General features: G+C 38.4%; 1 protein-coding gene across 1 annotated transcript in view; it reads right to left on the bottom strand.

The window, feature by feature from the left end:
- Positions 1 to 23,917, bottom strand: part of MAOB (monoamine oxidase B) — a 118,239-nt gene that overhangs the window by 17,872 nt on the left and 76,450 nt on the right. Inside the window, exons 4-8 of the mRNA XM_007991454.3 lie at positions 19,656 to 19,760; positions 18,529 to 18,620; positions 13,588 to 13,729; positions 12,201 to 12,350; positions 9,899 to 10,058 (exon numbers count right to left, since the gene is read on the bottom strand). Coding sequence (XP_007989645.1) covers positions 9,899 to 10,058; positions 12,201 to 12,350; positions 13,588 to 13,729; positions 18,529 to 18,620; positions 19,656 to 19,760 — 649 coding nt within the window. The remainder of the gene's footprint in view (positions 1 to 9,898; positions 10,059 to 12,200; positions 12,351 to 13,587; positions 13,730 to 18,528; positions 18,621 to 19,655; positions 19,761 to 23,917) is intronic.

Below are 23,917 nucleotides of genomic sequence, written 5' to 3'. Positions count from 1 at the left end.
CTATTAAGTGTGTAATAGAATTATGTCTAAAATATGTACATAATTTAAACATACTTTATTACTAAAAAAGCTAAAAATCATCTGAGCCTTGAGTGAGTTGTAATCTTGTTGCTGATGGAGGGGCTTGCTTCTATGTTGATGGCTGCTGACTGATCAGGGTGGTGGCTGCTGAAGGTTGGTGTGGCTGTGGCAATTTTAAAAAAGAAGACAACAATGAAGTGTGCCACATCAATTGACTCTTTTTTTTAAGAAAAATTTCTCTGGAGCCTGTGATGCTGTCTGATAGCATTTCACCCACGGTAGAACTTCTTTCAAAATTGGAGTCAATCCTCTCCATCCCTGTCACTGCTTTATCAACTAAATGTATGTAATATTCTAAATCCTTTCTTGTCATTTCAACAATGTTCACAGCATCTTCACCAGGAAGAGTTTCCATCTCAAACAACCACGTTCTTTGCACATCCACAAGAAGCAACTTCCCCATTCAAGTTTTGTCATGAGATGGCAGCAATTCACTCACATCTTCAGGTTCCACTTATGATTCTAATTCTCTTGCTATTTCCGCCATATCTGCAGTTACTTCCTCCACTGAAGTCTTGAACTCCTCAAAGTCGCTCATGAGGATTGGAATCAACTTCTTTCAAACTCCTGTTAATGTTGATATATTGACTTCCTTCCATGAATCACGAATGTTTTTAATGGCATTGACAATAGTGAACTCTTTCCAGAAGGTTTTCAATTTACTTTGCCCAGATCCATCAGACAGGCAGGAGGACTGTAAGGCAGGTATAGCCTTACAAAATGTATTTCTTAAATAATAAGACTTGAAAGTTGATATTACTCCTTGATCCATGGGCTGCAGAATGGACATTATGTTAGCAGGCATGAAAACAACAATAATCTCCTTGTACATCTCCATCAGAGCCCTTGGGTGACCAGGTGCATTGTCCATGAACAGTAACATTTTGAGGAATCTTTTTTCTTCTTAGCAATAGGTCTCAAGAGTGGGCTTAAAATATTCAGTAAACTATGCTATAAATAAATAGGCTGTCATTCAGGCTTTGTTGCTGTTTGGTAGCATTTATAGATCACAGGCAGAGTAGACTTAGCATAATTATTAAGGATCCTAGAATTTCCTGAATGGTAAGTGGACATTGACTTCAACTTAAAGTCCCAGCTGCATTAACTCCTAACAACAGAGACAGCCTGTCCTTTGAAGCTTTGAAGCCAGGTACTGACTTCCTTTCTCTAGCTATGAAGGTCCTAGATGGCATTTTCTTCCAATATAACGCTGTTTGGTCTACATCAAAAAACTTTTGTTTCCGGTCGGGTGTGGTGGCTCTTGCCTATAATCCTAGCACTTTGGGAGGCCGAGGCAGTTGGATCACTTGAGATCAGGAGTTCAAGACCAGCCTGGCCAACATGGTGAAACCCCGTCTCTACTAAAAATACAAATATTAGATGGGTGTGGTGGCGTGCGACTATAACCCCAGCTACACAGGAGGCCGAGGCAGGAGAATCACTTGAACCCAGGAGTCGGAGGTTGCAGTGAGCCGAGATCATGCCCCTACACTCCAGCCTGGGTGAAAGAGCGAGACTCCATCTCAAAACAAAACAAAACAAAACAAAACAAAACAAAACAAAACAGTCTGTTGTTTAATGTAGCCACCTCTTTCAATGTTCTTAGGTAGAACTTCTGGATAACTTGCTGCAGTTTCTTCATCAGCCCTTGCTGTTTCGCCTTGCACTTTTATGTTATGGGGAGAAGGCTTCTTTCCTTAAACTTCATGAACCAACTTCTGCTAGCTTCACACTTTTCTTCTGCAGCTTCAACTTCAATTGAAGAGAGTTGGGGGCCTTGCTCTGGATCTAGGCTTTGGCTTAAAGGAATGTTGTGGCTGGTTTGATCTTCTATTCAGACCATTCAGACTTTCTCCATATCAGCAATAAGGCTGTTTTACTTTCTTATCATTCATATGTTCACTGGAGTGCACTTTTAATTTCCTTCAAGAATTTTTCTTTTGCATTTACAACTTGGGTATTTGGCACAAGAGGCCTAGCTTTCAGCCTATCTCAGCTTACGATATGCCTTCCTCACTAAGCTTAATCATTTCTAGTTTTTGATTTAAAGCAAGAGATTTGCAGCACTTTCTTTCACTTGAACACTGGGGAGACCACTGTAGGGTCATTCATTGGCCTTATTTCATTACTGTTGTGTCTCAGGGAATAGGGATACCCAAGAAGATGGAGAGATCTGGGGGAACAGTTGGTTGACTGAGCAGTCAGAATACACACAGCATTTATCAATTAAGTTTGCCATCTTATATGAGTGCTATTTATGAAACTCCAAAACAATTACAATAGTAACATCAAAGGTGATCACTGATCACCATGACAAACGTAATAATAATGAAAGTTTGAAACATTGTGAGAATTACCAAAATGTGACACAGAGACACGAAGTGAGTACACGCTGTTGGAAAAATGATGCCGATAAACTTGCTCAATGCAGGGTTGCCACAAACCTTCAATTTGTAAAAAGTGCAATTATCTGTAAAGTGCAATGAAGTGAAGTTCAATAAAAAGAGGTGTGCCTGTATATACAATTTCAAAAGACGGTAACAGGGCACTAGTGAAAATGTCAGGGCAGAGTCTGAAATGTTATAACAATATATTACTGCAGTGTACCACTCCTCCTGCTCTATCATTTCCTGCAAAATTGAGGTTGTTTGAATAAAATTATAGCGGAAGACTCAACGGCAAATGTTGTATAGAAAACTCAACAAGAAGATTTCAAAATAAGGAAGAAAGAACAGAGAAAGGACCTCCCCAACATGTGTGCATATATGTGTGTAAGCAGACAAATCAGGAAGCCTTTTAAAGGGAACTTGTCTCTTTCTCTCCTCCTGCACCCCTCCCCACTGTGCACCTGTTAGAATCAATGTCCCAATCAGCCACTGGCTTGAGGGGTGCTTGAATGTCCTTCAGATGTGCTGGGGCAGGAAAAGATGTTGAGAACGACTGAAGTATGTGAAGAAGAAATGTTTAAAGTCTAAGAACTCAAGATTTAAAAATACAAGAGAACCATCTTAGGAATCCCCTGTTATAAGAAGGCAAGAGAGAGAGGAGACAAATAGGACAAGATATGATCAAAGAACATGTGCATACTGATCATGTAGGGATCGGCTGGACAGGACCAGCATAGGACGCCAGGCTGGCCAAGGTGGAGATACTGCTTTCTCGATGGAGGGGCTCCTTGGACACTTCCTTTTCAGAGTGAATCTGGCCTCTGAGTCAAGTGGGTGCACTTAGTGGAGGTGAAGGACAAGGGGCAGAGAGAAAAGTCATGTTCATGCCAGGACAAGTTATGCAGCACAGAAGGGATTTCTGCCACTTGCAGATAGAAAGCTCAAGAGTCCCACCCATGCACAAAAAACATCTCATCAGCTTTGTAGGGCCTTACTCTTAGAAAAAGAGAAGTGATATTCAAGGACATCCAAACACTTAAAGAAGTTATTAAAGAATAAAGGCAAAGACAAAAGCAGAAACAAATTCACAACTAACAAGAAAACCAGAAAAGCTATGGGGGATGGGGTAGGTAGGGGGAGGGATCCAATAATTCAGATAGTAGAAGAAATTTTCCCCAAAGTGCTAACTTTCTCAGAGAGAAACAAAGCCATTGTAGCTCTGGGAGGTAACAAAGAGGCATGTTCAGAATAAAATAATTCAATAGAAGCTTTTGTAATGTAGGAGTGTGGAGACAGGAGCTTTGATGAGATGATAATCACATTCATCTGGATGAATAACTGAAGAAGTTTACCAAGGACAAAATTAAAGGAAAAAAATAATAAGGGAATGTCCTACCTGACATAGTATAACATATTGTAAACATATTATAAAGCTACAGATATTAAAACAGTACAATGCTGTCATAGGATTAGATAATATAAACCTGTGCTTTCCAAAGTGGGAGTGTACACCTAGACTGCACATCTAGATAGTGGAAGAAAATACTAGAGATTCTAGTTTTTCAATTTAAGCTTTTTAAAAAGTCTACTTTTCAAATATTTTATAGTTACAACGATACAATTTTTCAGAGGTACTTGTGTATAATTAAGGAATACCTATAATGGTAGTTTATGTCTACATTTTTTAGTAAGTAGAGCTGCAAAAATATTTAGAACCCAGTGACGAAGATCAGTGGAACAGAAAGAATCCATGTATAGAATGTAGTAGGGGGAACCATTTTATGACAAATCATTAAAAACTGATTCACTGGGAAAAAATATTTGCAATATAAACAGAAAAAAACTTTAATGAGCAAAGGTAATTTACAAAATGATACCTTGTTAATGATAAAAATTACAAATTATAGATAAATGAGGTAATTTCTCCTACCCGATTGACAAAAAATTTTTAAATATTATTAGCTGGTGTCTTAGACTGCTGGTGTTGCTATAAAGGGATACCTGAGACTGGGTAATATACAAAGGAAAGAGGATATTTATTTGGCTCATGGTTCTACAGACTGTACAAGAAACATGGCGCCAGCATCTGCTTCTCATGAGGGCCTCAGGAAGCTTCCACTCATGGCTGGAGGTGAAGAAGAGCTGGCGTGTGCAGATCACTTGGTGAGACGGGAGGCAAGAGAGAGGAGAGGGAAGCGCCAGGCTCTTTTTAACAACCAGCTCTCATGGGAACTGACACAGCAAGAACTCACTTATTACCTCAGGGAGAAGGACGGCACCAAGATGTTCAGGAGGGATCTGCCCACAAGACCCAAACACTTGCTTTTAGGCCCCACCTCCAACATTGGGGGTCAAATTTCAACATGAGATTTGGAGAAGACAAACATGGAACTTATATCAACTGGCAAGGATGTGAGAGGACAGAAACACTAACAAAAATTTCACAGGTCTACCCTGTGTGGAATTTGATAATTCCATCCTACGGCATTTATCAAAAAGAAATGCTCCTGTACAAATATGTAGAGCTATATGGAGGATGATGTTTATTGCGGCATGGTGTATAATAGCAAAAACTTGGAAACACAAAAAATTACTATCAACAGCAGATGTCTTGGGCAAATTCTGATGAGGCACACAATGATATACTGGTTATTCAGTTGTAAAAAGGGGGTAGATTTAAATGTACTGCTTTGGAGAGATGTCCATGGCGTATTGTTAACAGGAAAAAGCAAATTTCAGTATGATATGTATGATGTATGATTTTTTTAAAAAACATGTTTTTGGAAAAATATATTAACATATTTATTTAAAATTAAAGTTGTATTTGTATAAAATATTTATTATATTATTTAACATGTATTTCCAGTACATATAGTTCTCTCTACATATATGTAGGGATGCTCACACACATATATTTAAAGTACAGGTTGAGTATCCCCATCCCTTATATGAAATGCTTGAGACAAGAAGTGTTTCAAATTTTGGCTCTTTTCAGATTTTGGAATTCTTGCATATACATAATGAGATTTGAGGGTGAGACCCAAGCCCATATACCAGATTCATTTATGTTTCAAATACATCTTATACACATAATATGAAGGTAATTTTATACAATATTTTAATAATTTTGTATGAGAAACAAAGTTTTGACTGTGACCCATCACATGAGGTGAGGTCAGGTATGGAATTTTCTACTTGAGACATCATGTCGATGCTTCAGAAGTTTCAGAATTTGGAGCATTTTGAATTCTGAGTTTTCAGATTAGGGATGTGAAACTTGTATTACCTATGCATACAGTAAATCTTTAAGGATAAACAATCTACATTTTTAACAGCGGCCCTATAGGGGGAGGAACAATAGAAGAGAAACATTTTTCACACACTTTTGTTTTTTGAAAGTTTTATGGTCATTATATTTACTTCTGTAATTTAGAAAAACAGGTATAGCTTCTGCCATTGAAAACATAAATTGATATAAATTAGATGTAAATATTTAAGGGAAAGTAGAAATGGTTCATAGATGAACAAAAGCAAGGAGACCACAAGAATTCAATGCATTGCTAACAGCCTCCCCCTTCCACAGAAGTGGGCTAGAATGAGGGGCTGATGCATCCCGTGTAGGGTGGAGTGCTGACGGTGAGGGCGGCTAGACAGGATGTCTTGGTGGAAGGCCAGCAAAAAATAGGAGGCCCGTCCTTGCAAATTCACAAAGATGTTACACACTAAGAGATTGGGAAGCATTTCCTGGGATAATCAATCTAAAAGCAATCAGGTGCTCTTACCACACACAGGAGGTGACCATGTGAGGAAATGGATATGTTAATTTGCTTGACCATAAATCATTTCACTATGTACATGTGTATCAAAACATTATGAAGTACACCTTAAATACCTACAATTAAAAAGAAAATAAAAGCAGTGTTTAGCATGATGCTGGGATTGTGTGGGGGTGTGGAGGGGAGAAGCAATCAAGAGTTGGCTACCGCTGTCTGTATCAAAATACAAAACATTACCTTCTCTTTAATAACCCAAGCCACACCGAACATGTAAAACAAAACAAAGCAACATAAAACCAAAACTCTGGTGATTACTGACTGTGTGCCTGATATGTGCTAATCACTGTGCTGGATTGTTGGGGCTGCATAATTCATACCCTTCTATCTTGTTACCTCATATTGACTGAGCTTCTATGTTACTAGTTAATTACAGTGTCTTTGTCAGTGATGTTGATAGTCTGGTGCAAAGCAAAGATCTTGTTATAAGAGTGAACTTTAGATTTCATTTCAGAAGCTTTCAAATAAGTGTCATTGAATACATTTTTCAATGTAACAGGAATCATATTGGATGTGAGTCTGGAGCCCTACTTGGTGTTTCTATAATAGCCTAGAACTCAATACATTGTTGTGCAATTACCAGTTTACATGACTGTCTTCCTCCCGAGTCTGGATTTTCTGGGCAAGGAAAAGTGCCTTTGAATTCTCCATGCCTAGCACTGTGTCTGGCATACAATAGGTGCCCAGTTGAAGAAATACATTAAAGTTGTAACTCAAAAGAAATCTCAAATGCTTTAGTGAGGCTATCTCATGTCGACAAACTTTTTTTTTTTTTTTTTTGAGATAGAGATGAAGTCTCACTCTGTTGCCCAGGCTGAAGTTCAATCATAGCTCATTCACTGTATCCTCCACCTCCTGGGCTCAAGCAATCCTCCAGTCTCAGCCTCCTGAGTAGCTGGTACTACAGGTATGCACCACTATGCCTTGCCCACAATCATTTTTTAAAAGTCTTATGCAAGGCTCATTACCAACAAGGACCAAGTCAGATTTTGAGGGTGGAGATCTTGGGTTTTCTTTTTGATACTAGTGCCTAACAACTTGCCTGGCACATAGCAGGCCTAAGATAAAGATTTGCAGGCATGAATGGAAAGTTACAGTTCCTCTCCATAAATAAAGGCACTCACACTCATTAAGAGAAGACTGTATTCCTGGTCCTTATCTACTTGCCACCAGTCAGTCATTTAAAATGGGTGACCTGGGTCACAAGAGGAAGTAATTCAGCACCAGTGTGTTACAGCCATTAGATTCAAAGACTAAAATGACAGGGTTCTTTGTGGTGAATCGCTGCACTGACTTTGCAAACAGTAGATTACTTGCTCAACTGATGCACCCATCCAATAGCAGTCCTAAACATGATTATCTACAACGTGGAGAATGAAGAGCCTCTGATGCAGCTGAAAAAGAGTAGTATACAAGAAAAAGCACCCCAAGGCAAAATTGTGGCACTTTCCCCATTTGCCTCCAACCTTCTTTCCGCAGCCTTGCTCCTCCTTGGAGTACATCCTGCCCTTCACCCTCAGTCCTAGATACTGACTCTTCTTACATGGCCTCCACTTGGAAGAAAAGTGGGTGCTATAAGAGCAAATATGACAAGATTCTAGCATTGTACTGTCTGTGTGTGGCTACTTGCATTTATATTTAAAGCAATTAAAATTAAATAGAATTCTTATGCCTGTAATCCCAGCACTTTGGGAGGCCGAGGCAGGTGGATCACGAGGTCAGGAGACCGAGACCATCCTGGCTAACACGGTGAAACCCCATCTCTACTAAAATTACAAAAAATTAGCCAGGTGTGGTGGCATGCACCTGTAATCCCAGCTACTTGGGAGGCTAAGGCAGGAGAATTGCTTGAACCCGGGAGGCAGGGGTTTCAGTGAGCCAAGATCGCACCACTGCACTCCAGCCTGGGCAACAGAGCAAGACTCCATCTCAAAAAATAAATAAATAAATAAATAGAATTTTAAAACCTGATTCCCAAGTCTCACTAGCTATAGTTCAAGTGTTCAGTACCCACATGTGGCTAGTGACTAGTGCTAGTGTATTAAAGCAGCTCTAGAACATTCCCATCATTGTAGAATCCAGCACCTCAGTGAGCATCCCTGTAATATTCTACCCAGTTGAGTAGTACACTTGTTGAAATGTGCAAATGAATAAATGAATTTAATTTAATATGGTAGAATCGACACTAGTGAGAGACAGCCAAGAAATTTTCAGAATCCCAACCTTTGTGATTGGCTTTATAAACCCATACTTTAAAACACTGAATTGGAAAAGACTACTCACCTTTTTTCACAAGATTTTGTGGGAGGATTAAATAAACATTTTGTTGATTTACAAAGAGTTGGCTATATTCTAAGGAAAGTTAATTCCACGAGTTTGTGCCAATATATTTTATTTAAAAGAATTGTCCTTAGAATCTGGATTAACATTTTCTGTCCAGTATTCTAACAAAACAGTTACATGCAAATACATGTCTTTAAGTTTTCAAAAGCAATTGCAACAAAAACAAAAATTGCCAAGTGGGACCTAATTAAACTAAAGAGCTTCTACACAGCAAAAGAAACTATCAAGAAAGTAAACACACAGCCTACAAAATGGGAGAAAATATTTGCAAACTATGCCCCTGACAAAGGTGTAATATCCAGAATCTATAAGGAACTTAACAAGCAAAAACCAAATAACCCTATTAAAAAGTAGGCAAAATGCACGAACAGACGCTTCTCAAAAGAAGACATACAAGTGGCCAAAAAGCATATCAAAAAGAGCTCTACATCACTAATCATCAGATAAATGCCAATCAAAACCACGATGAGATATCATCTCACACCAGTCAGAATGGCTATTATTAAAAAGTCAAAAAATAAGAGATGTTGGAGAAAAAGGAGCACTTATGCACTGTTGGTGGAAATGTAAGTTAGTTCAGTCACTGTGAAAAGAAATTTGGAGTTTTCTCAAAGAACTAAAAATAGAACTACCATGCGACCCAGCAATTTCATTATTAGGTATATACCCAAAGGAATATAAATTGTTCTACCAAAAAGCCACAAGCACTCATATGTTCATCACAGCACTACTCACAATAGCAAACATGTGGAATCAACATAGGTGCCCATCAAAGGTGGATTAGATAAAGAAAATGTGGTATGGATATACCACGGAATACTATGCAGCCATAAAAAAGAACGAAATTATGTTATTTGCAGCAACATGGACGCAGCTCGAGGCTATTATCCTAAGTGAATCAATGCAGAAACAGAAAACCAAATACCACAAGTTCCCACTTATAAGTGAGAGCTAAGCATGGGGTACATATGGATATAAAGATGAAAATAATAGACACTAAGCACTACTAAAGGGGGAGGTAAGGAGTAGGCAAGAGTTGAAAACCTACCTATTGGGTACTATGTTCACTCCCTGGGTGACAGGATCATTCATACCCCAAACCTCAGCATCATGCAACATATCCATGTAACAAATCTGCACACGTACCCCTGAATCTAAAATAAAAGTTGACTTTTTTTTTTTTTTAAATGCATGCCTTAGCCACAAGTTTCTTGGACCTTCTTCTAAAGGTTTTTATATAAGGAAAGTACTCACCCTTTTTCCTCCAGAAAGGCTCTTTATAATAAACTATACACTTGATGACTGAACCCAAAGGCACGCGAGTGATCATCTGGTTTCTCATCATTGGCAGAGGGGGATTGAAGTGAATCTTCATGCCCAGAGTAGGAGGAATAGCACTAATCACATATTTAGCCTGAAAGAAAAGCAGCACGGTTAAACGTTGTTGCCCTGTTGCTTTTGTTTTTTCCCAATGATTCCCTCTGATTCTACCGTTGTCCCTTTTCAGTCTCTTAAAGAAGTGACAAGGATTTTGTTGAAACCTAAAGTAGCCTTTATTGTTCCTTAGTTCAAAACCTCCAATGACTTTCCATTGCACTTAGAGTCAAAGCCAAGTTTCTCACCATCATCGCCAAGGCCACACGTGAAATGGGCCCATTAAATCACTGATCTCACCTCCTGTTACTTTTGCCCTCACTCCTCTTACTTCTGCCATTTTTCTTTTTCTTTTCTTTTTTTTTTTTTATTTTTTGAGACTGAGTCTCACTCTGTCACCAGACTGGAGTGCAGTGGTGTGATCTTGGCTCACTGAAACCTCCGTGACCCAGGTTCAAGCGATTCTCCTGCCTCAGCCTCTGGAGTAGCTGGGACTACAGGCGCGGGCCACCACGCCCAGCTAATTTTTGTATTTTTAGTAAAGACAGGGTTTCACCACGTTGGCCAGGATGGTCTCGATCTCTTGATCTTGTGATCTTCCCACCTTGACCTCCCAACGTGCTGAGATTAGAGGTGTGAGCCACCGCGCCCGCCCTGCCTGCCATTTTGATCACCTTGCTGTTCCTTGGTAACACCAGGCTTGCTCCCACTTCAGGGCCTTGGCACTGGCTGTTCCATCTTCTTCTCTCAGGGAGCCACATGGCTCAATCCCTCGTCCCCTCCAATTCTCTATCAGATATCACCTTCTCAGTGAGGCCTTCCCTGAGGACCTTATTTAAACTTGCATAACCAATTCTCCCATACCACTTTCTGATATGGCCTCTCCCCACCTCGCTGCTTGATTTTTTCCACACTAATTATCACTCTCTTACATAGTTTATATTTTAACTATATGTTTCTTTACGGTCTTTGTCCTTCACTAGAAGGAGAATTGTATATGGGCAGAGAATTGTATCTGTTTTGTTCACAACTGTGTTCCTAACTCCTAGAATAATGTTAGACACACAGGAGGTGCTTGATATTTACCAAATAAATATTTTCTGTGTTTTTCTAATTACATAAAAGCAAAATACAAAGGGTTGATAATACCGTTATATGTTTTTATAAATCCTCCCCCACCCCCAAATAGTCTGGTTCTCTTTTCCTTTTTTTCAGTTAGAGGTAGCTTTTTCACTTTTGGCAAAAGGACTGTCTATAAAGTGTGCAATATTGTTGACTTCAACTTTGATTATCTATGAGACTGTGGCCTCTTCCCACTTGTTTAAGTGTCTTGGTAACTCTGAGTGGAAAAATGTCAAACCAAAGTGCTTTTTTCCATTCTCTCACTCAACAACGATCACCACAGAAGACTTCTGTGACCAAATGTGGAGTGGGTTTTCCCCACATATGAAGCAAGCAAGCAATTCTATAGCCGACACCAGCCGTGTGTCCTCTGAATTCAATTCAATTCTGACAGTATCTACCTGGAGATAGCTTCTGATCCTACAGGTTGAGGGCTCAGTCTCCAAGACTGTCCCCCACCTTCAGATGTCAGTCACAAGTCCAGCTTCCAGAACTTCTGACCAATCTGCTTCCAGTTGACGTTCCTACAACCCCTTCGAGTTTGATTAATTTGCTACAGTGGCTCACAGAACTCAGGGAAACATGTTTACTGTTTTATTATAAAGGATATTACAAAGGGTACAGAGGACGAGGTGCATAGGGCAAGGGATGTGAGAAGGGGCATGGAGCTTTCATGCCCTCCCCAGGCATGCCATTCTCAAGGAACCTCCAGTTGTGCAGATATCCAGAAACTCCCAGAACTCGGTCCTTTTGAGTTTTTATGGAGGCTTCATTATGTAGGCACAGTTGATTAAATCATTGGCCACTGGTGATCAATTCAACCTTCAGCCCCTTGCCTCATCCCCTCCCTGGAGGCTGGGGGTGGAGCTGAAAATCCCAACCCTCTAATCCTTCCATGGTCTTTCCTGTGACCAGCCCCATCCTGAAGCTACCTAAGGGCTGCCAGCCATCAATCATTGGCATCAAAGGACATCACTCTGGAGATTCTAAGAGTTTTTAAAGTTGTATGCCAGGAAACTGGGATGAAGATCAAATATATATTTCATGATATTACAGTTACCTCATACATCTCATGGTTTAGGGTCTCCACAAGGACATTTTCTCTTGTCTGGTCAATGTAGATCACAGGCCTCTCCAGCTTCACTCGGTCTCCAAGGAGGTCCATTATCCGCTCGCTCACTTGACCAGATCCGCCCACAAATTTCCTCTCCTGGAAAGAGAAAAGGAGGTGAAAGAGAAATGCAGAGATGGGCATAAGTTGCTAAATTGCTAGTTGTCCTCACATATCTCTACTCTGAGATGTCTAACATTTCATTTTGAGGCTGTGAATAGTGGCTTTCACCATGGTTTTCTAACTAGGAATTGCTGTCTTTGGACAAAATGACAGGATTTCTAAGTTACTTTATAAGCTATGCTCTTGTAGATTCCCAGGCTCCAACCTTAGCTGGACATCTTCAAAATGACCCCTATGTCCCACCTTTCTGGTCACCATCCCTGCTGTCTGTCCTATCTGCAGTCTTTTGTTGGGAGCTGGACCTGGTGAAGCTGTACCTAAAGCTCTTCCCCAGCTTGCCTGAGCAGGCCTAAGCCTGGTTTCCCTTGCTCTGTGGCTCAAGTGCAGAACTTCCCTGCCTCCCACCATGTCCCTTTCCCCCAGACCAGCCTACTCCCTGTTGCAGGCTGCCCATCTTATCCTGGGTCAGATGCCTACTGCCTCTGTAGCCACCGAAGTCATTTCACCTCACTGTACCCACCTGCCCTGAGTCTTGCTAAAACTTCCAAATGTTCTACCTGGCTATGCACACAGTTGACCTGACTGCCTCCTCCTCAATTTTCAGTTAAGGTCAGAGAAGGAGAAGGAGAGGGAGAAAGAGAAAAGGAGGAGGAGAAAGAGGAGGAGGAGGAGAAGAAGAGAGAGAAAGAAGAGGAGGAGGGAGAGAGAGAGAACAGAACATGACAACCAAACAGATTATCTAAGAACTCCAATTTCTTCCTACTGTGTCTAGCACAGTGCCTTATACAGTGCCGGGGCTCAAGAAATGGGCATTGAATGAATGAACAGATAAATGAATTCCATGCATAGTATGTGTTTTAAATTGAAAATGCATTTCTGACTTTCCTTTATAAACTTTCCAAGAAGTGCTCAAGATAAGCTTACTTCAGATGGTCTCCTACAAACTTACCAAATAATAATTGAGTGTATGGAAAATGGCAACTGCATAAAGAGAGACAAGCCTAGTTTTAAAATTACATTGGACACTGGGTTCTCACAGTGGGTACCTGACAACAGACTGTGCTTACAAGAAACACTTTGAGCTGCCATGGTAATGCTCTAAAAGCCACAAGCCTGCTTCCCACTTCAGCAGTTCATGATTGAAGGATGATACTGATCTTTCATTTCAGTAGCAGTGTTTTTCCATTGGGACGGTGGGGGAGTGGATGGATACCTGTCCTCCATTCGTTGTCGAGATGATTCTGGTTGTGCCTCCACACTGCTTCACATACCACAGGAACCAGAGAGCAGAGACCTCATGGGTCTCTGCAGTGACACACAGGTTCACAAAGAGAGTGCCAAGCTGTTTTGCAGATCTGCACAGGAAGAAACAAGAGCAAAATTGGCAAATGCAGGAGAGCAGCTTCTTAATTCTCTAAAAATTATTTGAGTAATACGTTTTCTTGGTTAAGTTTAGCACAATGTGGTAAGGTCAAAAAATTGTCACTAGGATCTAATATTACAAAACATGACATCAGAGGCTTTTGAAATAATCATATTATTTTCCCTGTAAACAAAACACCTTACTCAGAATCAGCTTGTATTCCAGATTCTGTGCTTTCATGATTTCTCCCTACATTCCTGCTGCTCTTCCAGTGATCCCCATCTCAGTAAAAAGCACCACCATTTACTCAATGGCAAAAGCCAACACTCTAGAAATCAAACATCATTCCTCTCTTTCCATCGATCTTCCCCCATTCAATTCATTGGGAAGTCCCATTGTCTCTCACCACATCACTCCACCTTCACCACAAATTTAGCATCCATCTGTTTCCAGGAGTACTGCAATTACTTCCTCCAGACTGGCCTCTCTGCCTCCATTCATCCTCACCTGGTATCTGTTCACTACACTCAAAACCGGAGGCTTTTCCCTCCCTCCCTACCATGGTGCTCTCTCTGAAGTGTAAATCAAATCATGTCATTTTCTTGCTTAAAACATCTCCATTGTTATCCTATTAAAACCAGAATAAGATTCAGATCTTACACCATGGCTTCCAGAGCCCTATGTGATCTAGCCCATGCCTACCTTTTCTGCCTCATCTTGTACCCTCTTCTTTTTACTCTAATGTTTCCTTAGAAAGACATATTCTCATTTGTCTATGAAAACAACCACTGGTTTCCATATTCCCAGCACCCTGACATTCTCTATCATTTTGCTACTGTATAGTATCTTTATAACTCTTTTCACTGTCTGAAATGTTCTTGATTATTGGTTTATTCTTTTTAATTGCTGTCTCTCCCCACTAGAATATCAACCTATGAGAACAAAGATCTTATGTTTGTCACTCACCATAGTGTCCCCTTTAACAAATGCCTGGAACACTGTAAGCACTCAATAATTACTTGTTGCATGATTGAACAAATGAATGATTAATGAGAAATATCAGTTAAACAGTATTTTTTAAACATCCATAAAGTGCAAAGGATATGCTAGATGCTGTACCAAACACAAAATTAGTCACAGTTATCTATTCAGTTATTTTACTGCCTAACAGAAGACAAGCTCAAATAATGGATGAGGGGACAAGCAATTAATAGAGCATAAATGGGTAAGCTTTTGCTTGACATTGGCAGGTAAATGGTGAGAGGTTATCACCTATCAGGAAGCACACCAGAAAGAAAATAATCTCATCCAATTTCAAGGACTCCATTATATCTAGCACAACCTAAAATTCATCAGTAGTAATGTGCACTCTGGGATATCTTTAATAAGGTCCAATCCCCCTTTTGACTTTGACATGAAGTTTGCATATTGTTAATCTTGTTATATCTGAGGCAGAATTTTCCATCTGGTAATGTTGTCCCAATGGGTGAAATAAATGATACTGTCTTCCATTTATTGAGCTCTTTCCATATTCCATTGTCTTTAAAATCACTATCTTGTTAAATTGTTGCAACAACCATATCAAATATCTATTATTTTTCCAAGTTCACATGCTAGAAAACGGAGTCTTGGACAGTTTAGGAGTACATAATGGCACAACTTCAAACCAGATCATCCTTGACTCAAAACCCATGCTTTTGATACCTCAAAATGTTTTCTAATTAGTCAGCTGACAGCCTTGGAAGTACAAATACTCACCAAGGGGCATCTCTCTACTTTACTGTATCTTGACCCTAGAAGTTTGTAGAATCGTGCCTAACACACATACCAGTTATTGACATTATTTGCAGCCGTAACAACCTGACAGCCCGTCTATGACAGTCCCCATCATCATAGCCTGTGAAATGATGTCATATATACATTAAAGTGACTTACAGTTAGTTTTGTAAGATTTCTCAGGATAATTGTAGGGATGGAAATTGTTAACTCACGACTTCCTTGTGGAGGCAATTTGTAATATCTAACTAAAACAAATATCCAGACGTCAATTTAAAATAAAAGTAGTATTTTATTTGCTGCTTCCTAAAATCCAATTTCTTTTGTTCCTTATTTTTTAAGTGGATTGAGGGGCATACAGTAAAGGGGGTAATAAATAACTGAAACTTAACATTGGCCCAGCTGGAGAGCCAATATTTAACAAAAATATTGCTGGAATTCTAGTTGTTATTGTTGCCAATTTGGTGGGAAAGAAATAATTTTGGTTTGAACTAAAGGGAGATCTAAAAGTAATTCTGAAGGGCCAGTCTCTTCCTAATCCTTTATTTGAATTTACTCTAGGAGCTTCAGTAAGAAAAGAAATAAGAACAATATTTGAAGGATGGAAGGTCAAGGAAGTTAGTGCAATAATATTTCTGAATTTTTTGCCCTGTTGACTTTTTAAAAGATAAATGTTATAATATTTTTCTACATGAAAAATACATACACATTATATAAAATTTGGAAAATTTTTAAGATAAAAAGATGAGATAATGCGTATCTTCCATATTTCTGCCCCTCCAGAAGATAATTACTAGTCTCATTTTGATGCATTTTTTTCTAAGTATAGGTCTTTTAAAAAATGTTTTTACATAGCTGTGATCACATTGAAAATACAGTTCACGTTTGTGAAGTGCACTTTGTAAACGACAATAACTGAAAGAATAATCAACATTAGTCTTGGAATGTATGATTTTGCTTTGGTCTGAATAATAATAGACTGGATATTCTGGGGATTACTTCATTTAAATCCAGGAAATAATACTGTGTGTATCTTGCTTGGGAAGAGTCAGAAAATTGTCTTGTGTTCTTATACTCCTAGTATCTCAGAATGCTTTATTTTGTCAAATGACAACTTAGAATATTCACTAAGTGGAGGACTAGGCCAAGGGCTATGATAGAAAATGTCAAGTTCCTGTGATCCCAAAGACATATGATTGATTTTATCACCAAGAAACTTAAAAGTTCTCTAAGGAGAAAAGACCTAACTGAATTTATTAAAAGCTTTTCATAACAGGAGTTATAAAAAAATTCAGATAATTATATACTTATTATATTTTGAAAATCTAAAGTATATAATTTAAAACTAAATACTACAATTTTATTACAATTAAAATAAATTATATTGCACACTACATTCTCACAGAAGTGTTAGATAGCATTAGATAAATGTTTAAAAGAATATAATGAATAACAGGCATTCATTTCATGACATAAAAGGATTTTACTCTTCCAAAATTGGTTGCTTTCAAAGGTTGAAGACATAGGAGAGGCACAAAGATGCTTATTATAGAGTATTGTATAATAATAATAATAATAACAAAAAACAGAAAGTACCCAATGTGTTGAACAGGATGTTAATGGACAAATACATTACGTATTCATTTTCCATGGAATATTCTGGTACCATGAAATATGATGCTTAAAGAATAATTTTTAATGATGTAAAGTTTTTAAGCATTTTAAAAATAAATGCTTGCATAGTAATATTAAACGTTAAAAATATTTCAATGGATGTCCGCTGCTTTTGCAGTGCATATATAAATAGTTGCTTTTAGAAATGAGATCATATACCATACCACAACAGCCTGCTTTTCTATGTGCTTAATATTACTATTTTTTCCAGTCATTAAATATTCCTCTACAACACGATTTTTTAAAACCCTCGAGTATTGAATTTTTTAGATGTTCCATACTTGATTCTGCCGATTTATTATTGGGTTTTCTGATCCTCTCTTTTAAAAATAATGCTTTGGATCTGCCTCTTTCACTCTTTCTCCCTCTCTCCTTCTCTCCCTGTATGCCTCTCTCTTCTTTTGTCTCACGTTCTTAAAGCTAAATTATTAGAAGCTGAATTTTTATATCAAAAAGTATATGCATTTTATGTATTTTGATTATTTCCATTTTTTAGATTCAGGTATTCTAAAAGCTTGTTTTTACTTTTAGTTGGCAGTGAATGATGCTTAAAAATGAAGACATTAACCCCACAGCCAAACATATTCTCAACTAATGCTCTTCAGCAAGGTAGGGCACTCTCCTTGAATTTGGCTTCCATTTTTCTTGTTTTGTTTACCACAAATTTACCATGTGCTTGAATTGGAACCCTCATAATCCTTTCCATTTTCCCTGCTGTCCAAGAGCAGTGTGGCCTCTCCACATGGTCTGTCTATACAAGCCTTCACAATTTCTCTACAATTCCCAGTTCTGCCAACAAGAATTTAATGCTTAACTCATGGGTACTTGTTTTTTCACTAAAGGGGAACAGCCAGTCCAGTCACACATGTTTCCCCTGTAGTTGTGAACTATCTACAAAGGCTTTAGAGGTTCCTCTTTAAGTCCTTGAAGAGTTGCACTACCTCACACAAGGTGTGGCAAATGCACATGCTAACCATCTCCACATTTGACCCCCAGTGAAGAATAAAAAAATTGTCCTATATCAACAACTTCATAAATGAGAGCTTTAAGCTGATGATCTTTAAGCTGTTTTATATAAAGAAACTAGTACCTTCTGGTCTGTTCTGAGGACTTCACAGGGTAATACCACCTTTGTGATACAAAACTATTCCAAAGAAGTAAGTTGTATGTACAGATATCTTCAGGGTAGGAGCCAATTCCAATGGTTTTCAGCATTCCACTTGGCTGGTGGTGTGGTTTTAAACACAAAGCAGTTACTTGTTTTATACTTGTTGAATGCTATTGCTAAATGAACCTGAAAGGTGGTCACAATAAATGCCTGTGCCTAATGGCAAGACTTACTCAGTCCAGCAGACCTTGTCCAGCAGCTCCTTCATTGTCATGTTGTCCCACTCTTCTGCAAGGGGAGCCTTCCATGGGGCATCACTGGGAATCTACATTCAGATGAGGATTCGAAGGAGAAAGACAAATGTAATTTTCTACTTTATTTATTTTTGTAATTTTCCATTTTAAATAACTATTTAAATAGTATTAAAAACTCTACCTTAAAGAGGAAAAATGTTAAGTTTCCCAAACTCATCCAATATTGCTTTTACTGCATAATCAATGCTGTCTATGTAGCTTTCCTATTATAAATCTGTACCACTCAAGCCATATTTAATTTGTGATAAAACTTTCTGCACAATAAATAGAGGCATGTTGTAACTGGGCTATTTCTAGATATGGATTCCTAAGTTACTAACTTCTAGAGAACATTCATAAATTTAACTCTTTAACAAGGATCACAGAGCTGCAGCAAATCATGTCTATGGAGCTTTCAGTTAAGCTTTATGTGTGTTCAGGAACAGAAAACCAAACACCACATGTTCTCACTCATAAGTGGGAGTTGAACAATGAGAACATATGGACACAGGGAGGGGAACATCACACACTAGGGCCTGTTGAGGGGTGGGAGGCAGTGGGAGGGAGAGCATTAGGACAAATAGCTAATGCATGTGGGGCTTAAAACCTAGATGACGGGTTGATAGGTGCAGAAAACCACCATGGCACATGTATACCTATGTAACAAACCTGCACGTTCTGCACATGTATCCTGGAACTTAAAGTAAAAGAAAAAAAATGCTTTATGTGTGATTACTTATGACTTGTTTGGGCATGGTGGTGAATCAAAGACCCAGAAGTCTAATTTTGCTATGTACCGAAGATTTCCAAAATTTGAAACATCTTTCCAAGAAGGCTGAGTGGCACCCAATCTCCTGCCCACTCATCATTAGTATACAAATATCAATCTGTTTGACATCTTATTATTGCAGAGGTTAGAAACAAGTTCATTGATTCATTTCACAAATCTTTACTGCTACCGTGTGCTCATAATGTGCTAGGTGTTGGAGATATATTGTACTTTCTTTCTTTGAAGGACTAAACGTATTACAAAACAAAAAATACAAATATAGTCAAAGAAGCTTTACCTCTCGCCCCATATCATCCATTGTCCTCCAAAAGTTGTTATGATCTAAGTAGGTAATTGGATTCCATACAGGTGGGAACGGCCCCCTGAAGGGGTATGATTTGCCCTGTGAGATACAAGATATTTTAAAAAGGAAATATTTACTACAATGTAAAAGTAGATAATCTGCCAAATTGGTAAATGTCTGCAAGCAAAATCATATGAGTTATCAATATGTGATACACACTCAACTTTTTAGCTCCTTGTGTCCTCAGAACCCCACTTAACGTTTTAGCATAGAGATTTCCAGCAAAATTCTGTGTTAATTAAGTTCACTGCCACACCAAGCACGGTAAAGAGGTTTCTCTCTGAAATTGGAGCCCTTAGCATATAAAATTTAAATACCAGTACATAAGTGGAGTTAACCTAAGGAAATCTTATTTGCCAATGGTACTTGCAAATATCTCAGAGTCAGGAGCCTCTGTGTGCCTGGAGAGTCAGAAAATTATAACTATAAGCATTATACAACTTAGAAGGGGATGAAAAATCAATCACGAGAATGCAACCATCTGTTAGAAGAACCACAAAACAGGGCCCAGAAAGCTTTCCCAAGGACTCAGATGTGCTAGGTAAACACAGGAGTTCCCAGAGACCAGCAAAGTCAAAGCAGAAAGATTAGACAACTTCAAGCTTCTCTTCCAGACATGTTTACACCACCTGGTTCTTCCCACAGGGATACCTCGACACAGAAGTAAAGGGAACACATCATTCCAAGGATTAAAAATAAATAATCTCTGGGAGGATTAACCTGCTGATTGCACTTAAGAGACACACACAAAAATCACTTTGGGTCAATCTGAAAACCCAAGTCAGAAGCCAGGCTGTGCATTCTGACAGCATCTTTCAACCGAATCAGAATAACTTAAAGTTCTCAGTCAACAAAAACTTCCGCAAAACTCTGAGTCATTCAACAAAGACGCATCTTCTGTTGATGTTGTAGGCAGAGAAACTAGAATTGTGTAATAAGAGATTTCATATTTGTTCTTGTATTAATTCTGTGGCCATGTTGGTCTTCTCTCTCCAACAAGGCCGTAAGATTCTCAGGGAAGGGTTGAGATACAGCTTTTTGTTTCTTCTCAGCCAGGATTCCTTAGAGAAACAGAATCAACAGGAGATAGATAGATAGATAGATAGATAGATAGATAGATAGATACATACATACATACATACATACATAGGTAGAAACTACATAGGCACATACACATAGATAGATGATATAGATATAGATATAGATAGATAGAGAGAGAAAGACAGAGACAGAGAAAGAAACAGAGACAGAGAGAAGGATTCAGATTTATTTTAGGGAATTAGCTTATGTTGTTTGAGAGGGATGGCAAGTCCAAAATCTGTAGGGTAGGTCACAGACCCAGGGAAGAGTTGCAGTTTGACTTCAAAGGCAGTCTGCTGGCAGAATTCCCTCTTTTCCTGGGAGACATCAATCTTTTTCTCTTAAGGACTTCAACTGATTGGAGAAGGTCCATTCACATTATGGAAGGTAATCTGCTTTGCTCAAAGTCTACTGATTTAAATGTTAACCTTGTCTTAAAAATAGCTTGACAGAAACATTAGAATAATGTTTGTTCAAATATCTAGACAAGTTGACATAAAAAATTAACTGCCACCCTTCTTAATTAACACTATTGAGGTGTACTTTACATACAATGTACTCATTTTATTTTAGTTTAGTTTCCATATTTTTTATAGTTAAAAGTTATTTTAAAAAATTTAACCTGCCATTAAAACTGTATATATTTATAATACACAACATAATATTTTGAAATATGTATACCCTGTGGAATGGTTAAACTGAGCTAATTCCATATGCATTACCTTACATACCTATCATTTTGGGAGGTGAGAACACATAAAATCTATTCTCTTAGCAATTTTCAAGACTACAATACATTGTTTTTAACTAAAGTTACTATGTTGTACAATAGATCTCTTGAACTTATTTCTCCTATCTAACTAAAATTTTGTATCCTTTGACCAATATCTCCTCAACAATGTACCCACATTAAATAATTTAACATGCAATTTGGGGAGTTATGACACATGCATACACCTATGTAACTACCACTCCAATCAAGATATAAAACATTCCTATCACTCCAGAAAGTTCCCTCTTTCCCCTTCCTAGACAATCCCTGTCCCCTTTCTGGCCCTGGGCAATCACTGTTCAGTTTTCTGTCACTATAGATTGTTTTTGCTTGTTTTCACATTTTTTAATGGACTCATACAAGATGTACACCTTTGTATCTGGCGTCTTTTGCTCAGCATGATATTTCTGAGGTTTGTCCAAGTTTCCGTTTGTTCCTCTTTATTGCTAAGTAGTAGTCCATTGTATGGATGTACCATGGTTTGTTTCACCTGTTGATAACTATTTCTAGTTTTGATCTGCTGTGAATAAAACTGCTATAAACATTCTTGTACAGGTCTTTTTGTGTACATATATTTTTTCTTCTCTTGGGTAAATGCCTAGTAGGGGAATGGCTGAGTCACATGGTGGGTGTATGTTTAACTTTTTAAGTTTAATAGTGTTCCAAAGTTGTTGCACTGCTTTACATTACCAACAGCAATGTGTAAAAGTTCTAGATGATCAGCATACTGACACTTGCTGACTTTTCTTTTATGCTTTATGTTTTAAATATAGTTTCTATTTGTTTTACACATTTTTACAAAGTAATTTGTTTTACAAATTTTTACAAAATAACTTTGTTTTACAAAAAAAGTTGCAAAGACAGTACAGAAAGTTCCCATATACCTTTCACCTAGTTTTCTCTAATGTTAGCATCTTACATTACATGGTACATTGATCAAGACCAGGAGATCGACACTGGTAGATTACTATATACTAAACTTCAGATTTTATTTGGATTTCACCCATTTATCCACTAAACATTCTTTTTCTGTTGCAGGATCCCATCCAGGATATCACATTTCATTTAGTTGTCCTGTCTTCTTAGTGTCTTATGGTCTGTGATAGTTTCTCAGTAGTCCCTCATTTTTCATAACCTTTGAAGTTTGAAGAATGCTGGTCAGTTATCTGGTAGAATATCCCTTAATTTGGATCTGTCTGAAGTTCCTTTTTTTTTTCATTTTTAGATTGGGACTATGAATTTTGGGGAAGACTACCACAAAGACCAAGTGCTCTTTTCATCATGTCACCTCAGAGGGCACGTGATATCAACATGACTTATCATGGATGATGTTAACCTTGATTCCTTGCTTAGGATGGTGTCTGTCAGGTCTCTCCACTGTACAGTTGCTATTCACCCCTCCTCTATGTTCTGTTCTTTGGAAGAGAGTCATTAAGTTCAGAACATCCTCAAAAGGGGATGGCGGGAGCTAACCTCCACTTTCTGGAGACGGAGAAACCCCACAAATTTTTTGAATTCTTTTCTAAGGAAGGTTTTCCTCTTTTCCCCCTTTACTTGCTTATTCAATCATTTATTTATAACAGTGGACATATATATGTATGTTTCATACCTTGTGTTATAATCCAATACTATATTATTTGTTTGTTGCTCAAATTATTCTACTTCTGAGCACTCCTTCAGGTCGGCTCCCTGTGTCCCTTTGACATGCCCCCATCCTTTTGTCTGTTGAGCATTTATTTTCATTTCTGGCACTAGAAGATTCTCCAGACTCATCTTCTGTTTTTTCTGCCCAAGTCCTAGGATCTGTCATTTGTCCAAGAAGCCTTTCCTTTTATCAAGAGAGTGGTATTTAGAAGCCACTTCTGGCTGCTGAGTGCAAGCTGATTTTGTTTTATAATCAGCTTTATTGAGAAATAATTCATGTTCCATATAACTTGCATGCTGACCTGAAAACCTCCACTTATCCCTCCTCCATTAGAGTTCAATACATAAAACTTGATGAGCAGAAACCTGTGCATTGATCCAGGGACCATTCTCCACGAAGAAGAAGTCAATCCCCATTCTAGCTCTGCCTCTCATAAGATGACTGACACAGAGTAAGACAGTTGCTTAATCTTCCAGGCCCCAGATATCAGTCTTTGTAATTCAACATCTATTGACTCCATTGTCTTCTTCCAGGAAGTATGCCCAGATTACCATAAACAGTTGGGTTAGGTGGTCTTCTCAGTGTCCCAGAGCTCTCTGTTTCTCTTTCATCTGCCACTAACTCCACTGCACCAGTTTCATGCATTTACTACTCTATCTCATTCATTGGGCCCTATGCTGCAAGAGCATGGGCTCTGGA

This window comes from Chlorocebus sabaeus, chromosome X, assembly GCF_047675955.1.
Source record: "Chlorocebus sabaeus isolate Y175 chromosome X, mChlSab1.0.hap1, whole genome shotgun sequence".
NCBI classification, from domain to species: Eukaryota; Metazoa; Chordata; class Mammalia; order Primates; family Cercopithecidae; genus Chlorocebus; species Chlorocebus sabaeus.
This window is presented reverse-complemented; position numbering and strand designations above follow the sequence as displayed.